This window comes from Epinephelus lanceolatus, chromosome 24 (genome assembly GCF_041903045.1).
Source record: "Epinephelus lanceolatus isolate andai-2023 chromosome 24, ASM4190304v1, whole genome shotgun sequence".
NCBI classification, from domain to species: domain Eukaryota; kingdom Metazoa; phylum Chordata; class Actinopteri; order Perciformes; family Serranidae; genus Epinephelus; species Epinephelus lanceolatus.
In genome coordinates, this window is record NC_135757.1 from 15,951,720 (window position 1) to 15,965,509 (window position 13,790).

General features: G+C 40.3%; 1 protein-coding gene across 1 annotated transcript in view; it reads right to left on the reverse strand.

Moving 5' to 3' along the window:
* ptgfrnb (prostaglandin F2 receptor inhibitor b) overlaps positions 1 to 13,790 on the reverse strand; it is a 79,898-nt gene that overhangs the window by 57,191 nt on the left and 8,917 nt on the right. Inside the window, exons 2-4 of the mRNA XM_033624466.2 lie at positions 12,702 to 12,814; positions 11,177 to 11,435; positions 824 to 1,231 (exon numbers count right to left, since the gene is read on the reverse strand). Coding sequence (XP_033480357.2) covers positions 824 to 1,231; positions 11,177 to 11,435; positions 12,702 to 12,814 — 780 coding nt within the window. The remainder of the gene's footprint in view (positions 1 to 823; positions 1,232 to 11,176; positions 11,436 to 12,701; positions 12,815 to 13,790) is intronic.

Consider the following 13,790-nt stretch of genomic DNA (forward strand, 5'->3'; position numbering starts at 1 on the left):
ACTAAACCAAACTGAGTTTGAAAAAGGGGTATTTTGATATTGTTTTGCTGTTGTTAAAAGCGGACCCCTTTTTTATCCATTCCATCAAGAATTTTCTGTTTTTGGATTCTTAATTCAACATGCAGGAAAAAACAATGTTTTCTTCATGAATTCAACGAAAGACGGTGTGAGTAATTGATATATAAATGGTCATTTGGGGGGTTGAAGTGTTCCTTTAAGTCTGCTTAAGCGTTGCTTTTTTGTAACATTGTTGGACTCAGGATGAGCAGCAAAAAACGCAGTATCAAAATCAGGGTGTGTTATGCTAATGCTGCTAATGTAGCCTCGATTCCAAAGCTGTTTCCTGTCACGAAGAGCCACGAGTAACAAAATCCATTCTGACATTAGTTTAATCCCCGACTTGTACTCTGTAACATACTGACATACTTCAGACATGTAACAAACACAGAATCAGCCACGGGCGTCTTGTTTCAACTGCTGCCTGTAGCAGCAACTATGATTTTTCAAGGATGCCAAATGATCAAAAAGAAATCCAATGCAAGAACATCACTTCGCCTGCACCGTCCTCCATGTTTAATCTCCGGTGTAAACACTGCGGTGACCAGCTTTAATGAACTGCAAGTCCACAACTCAGCTTAGCAAACACAGTCAAAAGTAAAGTTCTATGGTTTTGCAGTAATGTGTCTGTGACAGAGGAGAGGCAGACTGAAAACATGTTGTGCTGCAACTATGACTGCACTTACTCTGATATATAGTTATTCTGCTTCTGCTATTACTACTATGATACTTAAAGTACTAGCTGCAGTCAGTTTCTTTTCCTCACCTGTAGGAGTAACAGCAACAGTCCCCATCTCTTTATTGTTCTCCACAATTTTTATCCATTTCCCTCCATTTTCATGCGTCCACTCAGTTCCGTTGCATTCATAAATCCCTTCGTCAGATGTTGTCACTTTGGAAATCACCAGTTCAAACACTCCGTTCTTCCCAGGAACCAGTCGGATGCCTCCGTCAGCATAGCGCCGGGCGAATTTAGCCCCTGTAATCACGTCTCCCTGAGGGCCAAATGTCAAAATGTTCTCTGATGTTGCTCCCCTCTTTACCAACCATGTGACGGACAGGTAGGTGGGGTGGGTGAGCTCCCGGGTGACATTGCAGGAGAGTGTGAGGTCACTTCCTTCCGGGATAACTGGGGGTGGGGTCATGGGGGAGACCTTGAGCGTGTTGGGGATGACTGACGGGGAAAGACACAAAACAAAAATTTTAGCAAAACATAATGAAACTGTAACAAGGTGAATATTGTTGGATGCCAAAGATAAGAAACTGCGAGCTCTCAACACACACACACATACACAAATACACACAGTAAAGACTATGCATGTGGAGGTAAAGAACAAAAACAGCAAGAGTGGGGATTTTTTTTTTTTACCAATTTCTTTCCTTTCTTTAATGTTTTGTACCACTATACAGTGTCCCTGGCTTCATTTGAGTAGAGGAAAAGTCTGCTAGCCACTAGGTTAATATATACAATGTAAAATGCCATAGGCTTGTGCTAAAAACATTAGCATGTTGTATTTGTGGGGAAAATGTGTCCATATAAACACAAGTGCTTTATCTGTGAATGCTGCGAGTTATAGTGAAGCTGATTTATGTACTTGTGTTTGAAATTGTTGCTATTAAGCCATGTTTGATGTGTGTTCAATGTGTGTTTTCAATCAACTAAACTTTACAGCACTTCACAGAAACCCAGATACCGACTAGTGTTTTGGACTCTCCATGCCGACTCTCCATACCTTCGTGAAACAATGAGTTAGTATCTCGAAATAATAACTTTTTGTCACAAACCAATGAGCTTTCTCAAAATAATGAGTTAATTTTGAGAAAGTCTGTCATTATGACCTAACTAGTCTCGCCACCAGACAATCAGAGATCTCCGCCTTCTGATAGTCTGGGGACACTCCTTTCTAAAGTGTGTTTAACACACCGGCGAAAACGGCCGGCAACAAAGCAAGGCCTCTTGCATTTTTGAAAAGGACACGCCTTCTCGGAAATGTGCGCTCCTCCTTTTCTCGTCCGCAAGGAAACAAACACACAGAGAGCTTGAAAATGGATGCCGAGAGATTAAACTCCGTTTTACGTGTGCTCATCCGTAAAGAAAATATTTTTTCCAGCGGATGTCTTAGTTACAACATGATTGAGCTAACTGGAGTAGTGTCATGTCGTATCCGACAACGGGAGGCTTTTAACAGATGACGTCCTGATGTTAGCTTTGCTGCTAGTGTTAGCTGTCCCTGTCAGCTGCAGCCACTGATGCTTTCTAGACATCGTGATTTCCCAAAACTGAATAAATACCACACATAGCAACACAAAACTGCTTTGCTAGCTCAATCATGTTGTAACTAAGATATCCGCTGGAAAAGATATTTTTTTCACGGACCGTTTAATGAGTTATTACCTATTACAGACACTGCTAACGGCTAACAGCTAACGGTTAGCCCAGCTAAACGTGCACACAGAAATAGTAATGTTTGTTCAATCATTGTGTTTATAGACTTTACAAACATCGGATTAGTCCAAACGGTGATACAGTGATGTGAAAAATGTGATATATAGGCTATATATATAGCTAAAAGCTCTGCTGGTTTTCTACCCAGAAATATTTGTAAACAACAAGGCGATTCCCTCTATAGTCCAGCCATACGAATGAGTCATGGCCTTGTAAAAGATCATGTTTGTTTCTTTTAGTTGGTGAGAATGTGTCGCCGCAAACGCAACAAACACCCACTTTGACGGCGTTTTCTGCAAGCACGGCTGAGCCATTTTGTACCGCTATACGTGTTTCTAGTGGGACTATGTTTACAAGCACAAGAGTTCAGTGAGCCACCGAAGGACCGCCCTGCAGATTTACTATTGGTTCTGCAACGTAGGGAGTTTTTTAAACTCTGAAATTGTATCTGCCCATCTAAACACAAAATCAGGGAGAAAGTCATCAGTCTTTAGCTAAGCAAAGCGTCTAAAGACTGACTTGTGAGTCTATGACCTAACCAAATCTTTTTTTTTTTTTCCATCACACTGACAAGAACGGGCTTTCATATTTTCCTGCCGCTGCTTCACAGTAAAACTCTTCTACTGATGAGAATTAGGGTTACAAGTTTGGTTTAATCTACGTTCGGACATTCTGGTCAAGCCTTTTGGATCTGAGTGAGTATCAATATCACGCTCATTAAAATTTATTTTATGTTGGTTCTTTTTCTTCCTTTTCTTTACTTTTTATTGTTCTTCTGTCTTACTCATACAGAGTTTAGTGGCTAATCAGCAGCATATTTGCATTTCCTCCCCATTTTTCTTCATCGTTTATTACTGGAGGCATATTCTGAGCCATGTGCAAGACGATCTTGTTTACTGCAATAATCTGTTTAGAACAATTTCCACTTCTTAAAAAAGGCTTTTTTTGGGTGAAAATAGGCAAAAAACAAAAGCAACGAATGACAACATAATGAAGGTAAGAAATGCCTTTCTCTGTGTTGTTCGTCCTTCTCCACAGCCCATCCCCCGATGCTATGATGTTGAGCAGGGGAGAAAGTCTGTATACATGAAGGAAATGAGCCTGATTGAAAACAGACATGTTAAAATGGAACTGCATGTATGTAAAAACTAAAATAACATCAAAGGAACGACTGAATGTCCCAAACTTTATGTTAAAGATTTAAGATTCAGCTGTTCAATGCAGGCATTTTACAGGTGGAGTGACAGGATTATGAATAATGTTGACTCACTGTCACACTTCAGATAAGCTACACGTCAGATTCAGGTTATACGAGAAGTCGGGATATGGTTCAGGTCAGGGTTAACTCTTGTACTCTTGTGAAGGTCACTGGCTGAAGGAGAGTTTAAAGAACACACAGACAGCTCCGGATAAGGCTGTAACCGTGTGACTGTGTTTATGAAACACACCCAGAGGAGTGGTCATAAAGGTTAATGACTTGCTTGTGCAGGTAAAACACTAAACTCTCTTTCACTCTTGTTTTGTTCCGATAGTGAAAAAGTACCTCAACATACAGGAGCAGGTATTAACAGAGTGGCTTTCACTACTGCTTTGTTTCTTTACTTGTTATTATGACACACAAAGAAGGCTGATGAGTCACTGTGTGAGAGGAAATTAAAAAATTGGAGAACACAACACTGCTGGATATCCTGTTGCGAGCACGACTTTGCTTTTAAATGCATCCAAAACAACAACAGTAAAGTAAAGGAAGAGACATGAGATGCTTTGATGAATCCCGTCTGCAGCGAAGACATGGGGGGTTAATAAAGAAACTGAGTGGCAGGCTGGCTGGCTGCTAAGCACAATTACAGGCTCTGTTTTATCATCACCACCAACTTATTTTGATCCTTTTCAAATCAAAACACAAAAAAACGGAATTGTGAGCGAGGGCTGGGGTGTCTCCACATATGCTTAACTGACTTTAGGTGCAATATTTAATTAATAATCTACTAATAAACACAAAATCAACATTTTAAGGCTCTAAACTCTTTCCAGCATGAAGTTCCATCCCAAAAATACTTCACATAAATGGAGAATAATCCTTTTTGGAAGCTAATTCTAGTCGTGTTACAAATGAATCCAAGAAGTGGCAGATGGCTGGGAATGAAGAGTAAGAAGCTGTGCATTATGGGAATTCACGTCCTGTGGGAAAGACCCATTTTTAAGTGTTCAGAAAGGAAAAAAAAAAGTTTGTCTCAACTTTATATGGTAAACAAAACTTTAAAATATTGGATTAGAGTGTTTTTACACCAAATGCTCATATTTTGCACAAGAGTCTTTTATTATTAAGACACCATTTTCTCATGATTAAACTATCAGCATATTGATTTAGAGACAACAGTGCCTCTACTATTAGTCAACAAAAGAATAACAAGTAGTTGCAGCAGGTTTGCATGGACAGGATGGGAAAATCCTGAGCCACACCACCAAGTATGATAACTCTGTGTAATTAACTTGGACTGATGACTGGAATGTGGGGACCACCAGGTCAGATTTGGCAGGAAATCTGCAGAAATTCCTCAGGAAATCATCATCAGCCTCCACTTTATCCAGCATTTTAACTATATTCAGAGGCATTTTGTCATTTAACCTATTGAACCCGTTTCCGTCAGCTTTCACTGCCTTCATTTATCAGCTGAGAGTTGACATAAAACAGCAGCTTCAGCTCACTTTACAGTCAGGGACCCGAAACTGGCGGAGGCCTTAAACATGACAGAGGAGGTGGGAAAAGGAAAGTTTTGGCTGTGGCTCAGAGGGATGTCAAAAGAAAAAGGATCCTCTGGCTGGCTGTGAGGGGCAAGCCTCCGGGCATGGAGCTGGGCTTCAGAGCCAATTTCACATAATGGCCAAACAGTGTAATTACAACTTCCCTGCCCGTTAGGCTAAGTTATGCCATTGAGCCCCAAAACACTTTTCTTCCACAGACTTACAAGATGAAAGAAACGTCTGTAAATCAACTGATGAAATTTGGGGGGGGGGGGGGGGGGGGGGGTTTAGGCACATGAACGTTTCAGTACACTTAAATGGCCCTTATTTAAATCATTATGTCCCAGAAGCAGGCGGCAACCTCTGGGGCTGAAAAAATGAAGCCAGTGCTCAAGTGCCAAAAACTGCAGTTCCTCTACTGGCCACTCGAGGCTGGCTCCAATAGCGAGTCAATCCCCATAGACCCCAGTGTTAAAATGCCCAACTTTATGGCAGAAATAAACATGTTTCTGGACTGGTACAAAAAATAGTTTTGGTTTCCTTAGCTGATTTACCCGTTCATGACAACTGTACAGGGGGTGAGTTTTCTATAACTCAATCATTTAAATGCTATTAAGGCTTAAAGTTAACATATATTTAAAGGTGTGGCTGCTTTGAGTGACGGGCTGTCTGCCAGGCATTACTAATATCTATGAGTCAGATCCACCAATTGCTCAACATCTCCACACTCTCAACCACATATGGTCACTCTGGACTCTAAAAATCAAGATGGTGACTGTCAAAATGCCAAACTCCAGGCATCACAACGTCCCCAAACCAATGGATGACATCACGGTGGCTACGTCCATTATTTTAAACAGCATATTCTAAAAATTAACTGATGGATATGAATATGGAGTTACTGTCCTACTGTCATTCACGTGAGTGAGCCCAAGTGGGAGGGGGTGTTAAAGGAAAAGCTACTTTGCTTACTCTATGGGCCCATGGATTCGTACGATCCAGGCAATTTTATATCCAAAAGTTGACTTTTTTTTGGCTTCATGTGCCACAGAGCAACTTTCATGGTAATGCATGGAGTCCCGCCTCCAACTCTGTATCTAGTTCTCTTTTAGGGCCGGGTATCTGTACTCAATAGCTTTAAGGTATCAATAACGTTGTACCAAGTAGTAGGGTTGTCAAAAGTATCGATACTCTGAAAAGTATCGATACTCAAACTCTGTATCTGGATACAATACTTATTTACAAAAGTATCGATACTAACAGTGCACGGCACCTCAGCGCCTGTCGGGTGCGCGCGACGGGTCCGACGGACACACGCTGTGCAGGCAGCGTCTGGCAGGCACAGAGCCCTTGCTGCAACCCGGCTTGTTGTCGTCGCTGTGCATGCATGCACACATTTCTGTTGCTGTAATATGGCCAGCGCGGCTGCAGGAGGATCACTAACGTTAATGTGGGAGCTAAGCAGGAAACTTAATCAGTCATGCCCATCTGTAACATTAATAGACAATGTTAGTTTAACAGGACAACACAATTATGTGTGTCTGAAAAGTTATGTTAACTGTAAAGTCACAGATTGAAGCTGAAAAAACATTTGGTTTCTCCCGTAACCCCTGGTTCTCTGATCACATAGTGAGGTAGAAACAGGAGCATCCTGAGCCTAAACTACCAACTCTATTTGATCAGCAATGAAAATATGGTGCCAATTCACCAGAAGCACAGAAAATAAACAGGGCTGTAGGTAAATACATTTGTATGGACAGATCAGTTTCTGGTTGTTATTTATTTTGGGGGGATTTTTTGTTGTTATCATTGATGTTACTGTTCTGATCTTTATTTAAAAAATGACATGCCTCTTAATTTTTTGCTGCTGTATTGAAAATGGTATCGAGTATTGAATATTTTCCTGGGTATCGATATCGAGTTTGAAATTTTAGGATCATGACAACCCTACCAAGTAGTATCAAAACTTCTCCAGTTAGCCAATCACCACAAGCATTCTTCAAATTAATGTGACATGTGGTTAGCCAACTACCACACTAACTGCAACCCATACAGTCTGTGGTGTGGTGAGCTTGAGTACAGTGTATTTGACTGAACTGTTCTGCGTGCTGAGATGCCACCAAAACGTTTGAAGGTATGATTATACCACACACCTGTGATATCTGGTGGCATTTTACACAACTGAATGCTTCTATTCACATGATGAGTGTCTAATTAGATACTCTATTAGTATCTGTATCACTTTAAGAGTACTGGCTTTGTCATTTTTTAAACAATACCCAACCCTATTCTCTTCATACATCCATGGTAAGGAGCGTCAGTGGCACATAACTGTTCCTGTGATGGATTTCTGCCAGTTGCAAATCAATCAGAGGTTTGCAGGCGGGATAAAGAATGGGGACAAAATCTTCCTACAGAGATAAACCCATGAAGTGTGGACGAAACCGGACAGTACTGGACACTTGGAGTGGAAGTTAGAAGTCTAAATCTCTGCTGCTGTGCTGCAGTGATGTGAGTGTCTATGGCAGATAACGAAGGCAGTACAAATAATCTGCGTTTTGCTCTATCAATTAAAATTAGCCTGAGAGGAGTTTTCAAACCCTCAGCGACCTGTACTTCACTTGTTTCTTACATAACCAAACAGCCTCGACGGGCCAATGGAAGCTGTGTGTGTGTGTGTTTGTGTGTGTGTGTGTGTGTGTGTGTGTGTGTGTGTATGTGTGTGTGTGCGTGTGCACAAGTCTCGACTGGTATAGACCCTCCGGCAAGAAATCTAACTCGTCATCTCTGTTAACGACCGTCTCGTTCACACACACAAACACTCTCCCCTTCATACACTACAAAACACACTAATACATATGCTCTACATATACACGACACCATCTCTGTCGCACATAAACAGAGCTGCTGCCTAGTTAATTCAGGTCTAAATTTAACAAGGTGTCTGGGGAGCCATGCTGGGAAGCAGAGAGCAGCTGAACATGATGGTGCATTATGGAGCTAACTAACCCGCTGTCAGACAATCCCTCTTTATGTCTTCATCTCTCAAATTTGGGGGTTTGGTGCACAAAATGCTCTTGAAACCCTTCTTATGTTTCATTGCTAAAAAAAGGAAATGTCATTATTAAACATGGTGTGTGTTTGGGCTCGGGGTAACACTGGATTTGAACCAATGGAGTTGCCAAAATATGTGTGTAATTACTGACTAGATAACTGTGAGCAAAAAACTCAATTAAATTCAAAGGAAAATGCTGAATATGGGTTTCTCTCTTCCCTGCGGTTTCTGTGTCAGAAAATAGTCCAAATTAAAACAGTACACAGAAAAGTCTGTAGATGATTCCAATGTGAAAAGAAAATAATTTCTGGACAGATCTCCACTGTATGCCTGAGTGGCAAATGTGTCAAAATGAGCCATCAACAGAGCGAGGGAATTTCCTACTGTTCTCAGTGAATAATGAGTCTGAGGTCAAATAACTAGAGGCAATATTTTCAAATATTAACCAAGATCTAGCTATTACAACCAAACTGTGAGATATAATGACGAGATTAGTTCATAAAACATGGGGAATTTAGTTTAGTATTACATAATTTGCATGAAAATACCTCCAGCTTTCACAATCTTATTCGCTAACACATTTCATAGCGCTTATTTCAGACAATAATTCTTTGTTTTCAAGACATGTGAATCTATTCTGCAGTGTTAATGACCCTCACTAGTGGACTGTTATCTTCTTTTAACAGTTTTATATACACTGATGAATAGGTCTAACACTACTATTTTTGTTGGATGATATTTTGTCACAGAAATAATTGCGATAAATAATATTATTGTCATTTTGAGACCATTTTATGCCACCAATATAATAACATAATAATAGCTGAAAAATGCAAGTATAACCGTTAGATGAGCAAGTAACTTTTCATTCTTAAGAAAATTCAGACAGTGGAATTGGAATATGGGCGGGGTTGGAGAGGAAAAAAAGGGGGACTTGCTGCACTCCAGTCTTAAAATGGTCGGGAAAACCCTGCTGTTTTTTTCTGATATCATGTTGGCTAAAATGATGGTGACATTCTTCTGTAAACAGACACACATGGAAACAATCAGGGGTCGAGGTTGGATTTAAGGGCAGCAAAATCATCAAGGTCATGTTCTCGCCAATTTAGACCATAGACCTGTTGGCATGACTGTAGGAAACTTCCCCTCCATTATCTGTAGAACTAACAGTAAGCAGTGATAGGCTTACTTTAGGCGTTTTCTGGATGTTTTACCTCCAGCTAACAAACTGATGTCATGGTGACGTCGGCCCTAAAAAGGTCTATAGGTTGTGTGAATGCAAACAGAACGAAAGCAATTAAAGGTGTGAACTTCTGTAGCTCTCAGGGGAGCTCCCCTGTGGGCAAATCCTCTCAGGAGGTCCCAGAAATGTTTGGTACGAAAACACCTCGAGTCTTAGTAAAGTAAACCTGCCTGAGGCCTTTACGCTGTGGTTCAAGGCTGGAAAGTTTGGTTTGGGTTCTTAATTGAGTTAAAAACTGCTCTGATGCTTGTTCTAAACGTGCATGCCACTTTATTAAAATAAATGAGAGAAACTTTAATGGGTTAATGTGCAAACCAGGAAGTTGAAGCGTATTTCCCTGGTGTACTAAAATGCTTATCAGACCGTTCAAGTTTGTAGAGTGAGACAAGCTTGGATGAGGAAGTGCTGCGTCTGATTTTTGTCTAATCATTAGTGGGCTCACGCAGGGGTGGTGCATTATCTCCGACTTGTTTGACTTGCAAATGGATGACATGTCCAGGCAGTTAACTTCTCGTAAAGCATGAGGCGTTTCTGGTGTAATCTTATTATCACGCGTGTTTTATATGCAGATGATTTAGTTATATTTCCTCCCTGCTGTGCAGGTCCTCAGCAGCTGCTCGCAGTATGGTGCTGAATATAAAATCAGATTTCATGTCAACAAGCGTTTTCTACTCAAGTGAAGGTGGTTTCCTAAAGTAGACAGTGAGGTGCTATGTAGTGATCATCATTTTGCAAGTGATTTGACAGATAGTGATCAAACAACATGTTGCAATGTCTTGAATAATTGCTGGCCTGAAAGTAAAACACATTAAGCGAAGTTTTTCTTATGCTTTTGCTGAAATGTTTAGATTCTATTCCACATATAATAGGCTTGTCTTTTAAAATATTGGCTAAATCTTGAAGCCCTACCAAAATAAATGCAGAGCAACATGAAATTTAATACTTGATGTGATTTTTTTACATTTTATAGCAAGTAAAGGAAAAAAGACATGATGGATAAAGAAACTAAATTTTGTTGTAAATTGTATTTCTCCTCCAACATGACGGTCAGGAAAATAATGCCAACCAATAACTCTCCCGCTCGTTATAGCCCATGGAATTTAACATTTATCCCTGTGGAGTGCTATCATTATATGCCATATTTATATTCTTCATTTCACTGCCCAAACCTTTCTCTCCCTGGCCCTCGTGCGACACAAGCCAAGTACTCCCACCTGACATCTGCTCCCCACCACGAGTGTGTTGAGGTGTGCATGGTGTCTGTGTGAAAGCCAAATTATGAGCCAGTAATTGTCTAAAACCAGTGGGAGTGTGTATGTGTGTGTGTGTGTGTGTGTGTGTGTGTGTGAGAGAGGGAGGAGATATACATGGTCAGTAGAGCATTAGTAAGTCATGGGGATAGCTGTTAAATGAACCATCATAGCCTGCTAGCTTCATACACACACACCACACACACACAGTAAAACACAGCAAAGACAGCTAGCATCGGTCACTTTACATGCTACTATAAATTATTACAGTTAATTTTTAATTTTGCTTTTGAATCAGAATTTAAATCATGAGACTAAAAGTCTTAGTTGAAACAGACAAAAGGACAAAACTCAAACACACACACACTGCACTCCCATACCGGTGAGTTGGACCTGAGCCTCATAGTTGCCGCTGATGACGGAGTCAGTGCTCGGCGTTTGGCACCAGTAGAAACCGGCGTCCAGCGCCTTCACTTCCGCTATCTTCAGCTCCACTTCGTTGTCTTCGAGTCGCACCACTGAGATGTCACCGGATGCAACGCGCTTGCTGAGCGACGGGTGGGAGTAGCTGGCATCAAAGGTAGAGATTATCTTCGTCCTCTGCGCGTTCCCCTCCCTGGACATCATCCACTCGAAATCCTGTGGGACAGAACAGGATAACAGTAATCACCACGTCGGCTATATGATACCAACGCAGGAAGAGGATAGTAACTAATGATTCTGGTAGCCTCAGAGGATGAAGCTATGTATTTCTGGTCAAAATTTCCCTTTATATTTCATAAATATAAAAATCTAAAGGGCACACTGATATAAATTTTTACCAAGAGGACAATGACACTCTCCTGCCTCATTTTATGTTTAAACTCTGTCGAAAAGAAATCAAAAGCGAGTGGTTCAATTCCCATGACTTACCAACATCCCAATCCTTTTGATGTATGTTTTATACAACAGGTTTGAATATAATATAACTATTTCATGATCCATTTGGAACTCCCTACATGTGCTTTAAAACAGAATACTAAAACACACTCACGTGACAATTAAACTGCTCTCTAATTGCAGGGAGTTCTGGGACATACAAGCGGTATAACGGGTGGACGAACCTGAAGTGGTAATGTGCACATTTTTGTCATATAGACAGTCACACATATGGTCAACATGTGGTTGAGTAACGTTTGCTAAAAACTACAGAGCCCAGTTATTTTGGGAAGTGACTAAACCTTTTTTTTATAGAAGATATATTTATAGGAAACAGTGGGCTTGAAGCTGAGTGATATTGAGAGAAAGACCAACATATCCTCCTGAGACCCGAACTTCTGTTTGGCATACATTTTGAATTTCTTCTTGCTATTTGGGATCAGTAGGACCCAACAGGTATAAAAAACTAATCATTGTCATGATAATTAAGTCCCAGTGCCTTCAAATGAGACAATACTAAAGTCCCAATGTCTTCAAACAAGCTTGTTACTGTTGCTAAAATTGGCCAAATTTGTTGCCATATCAAACTACAAACATTATTAATCATAAATAAACAAGTTTTAACCATACAATGTGATCTGGTTTTGGATCTTGTCCAATTTCGTGTCAGGATCGGCTGCAGACTTGGCAGAGATGGCTGCCATCTTGTTTTTATGTCGATTACTGTATTGTGCTCTTACTACCACTAGATGACACAAAAAAGTGTCCATGAACGAGGACAACAGGTCTAAATTAAGTAGAATGAAGTATAAGGTCAAATGAACCCAAAATGTGATGTCCTCATATGAGGACACAGGGTCTCAGGAGGATATTCTTGGTTTCGGTCTTTTTGTGGACAAAATTTGGTACAAAAAAAATCACCAGTTTTGTCCTTTAAACCTGTGGTCTGTCTTTCTGAAAGATGTGGTAGGCATAAGAGACACTCACCTGCTCACGAGGTCCGCTATAGTCATTGACATCACATCTGATGGAGACCGGCTGACCCTCCACCCGGATTAACGGACCAGGAGACACCGTCACCACCCGGGCCAAGCATCCACCTTCAGGGATGGAGAGAATATAATATATATTCAAAAAGTACAAGAAAATGATGACCTTTTAAGTAAGCATTGTGGCTTTATAGTTTAAAGTTGCTATTTTTAGTTCTACAAAAACTTTTACAAGCAGAAACAAATTATGGATTGTTTTGGTGGCCCATCTTTAGAAAGCAAGACCCCTCTGATCTTTATTCTGAAGGCTGAGACAAATCAATACTTAGTGTTGTACATCCACACCCATATGTAACAGCATATCAGTCTTATAAAATAAGATGTATAGAATGAATAGGCTGCATTCACATGTTTCAGTTAAGGAAAACATTTTATGCGTTTGTTCCATTTCATTTCTTCTACATTCGAAGCTTCTGTTGATGCTTCAAATAAAGCTCTGAATGTCTGTTGTCATATTTTATGACGTTATCACCCCCCCTCCAAAAAATCCTTGAACAAAATACCCAATTTGAATGAAGTGATTCATCTGATTAAATTAGTTCTCTAAATCAACCTTCTTCAGTGAATAAATGGGATTTATGGTGCTGTTGTGTTAGATTGCTGCTGGACCTCCCTGTTAAAACCAGTGCGTGCCAGAGCAAAAGATTTTTTGACCTCAAAAATGTTGTTTTTGAAATACTGAACTCAAACAAACAGTGATGAAGCAGAATATTTATTTGGATATAAACATGCTGTGAATTTTGGAAATGATTACACCTATCTTTTTTCAATAAATGTTGTCTTTTGCACTACAACTCTCTGCTCTGGAGTTATCTGAAATATCTGGATCACACGAGGCGCAAACAATGCAACACCACCACCACTGGAATCTTATTTGACAAATAATATAATGTATGTGTAGCCTGATCTTTCTGCTTTCTGTCCTGCTACTACTTTTACTGCAGAATAAAAGATAGGCTACATATGAATATGAGTCTAGAAGATGAAGACACCTATTTCAGTAAGATAATCAATAGAAGCTGTTCTG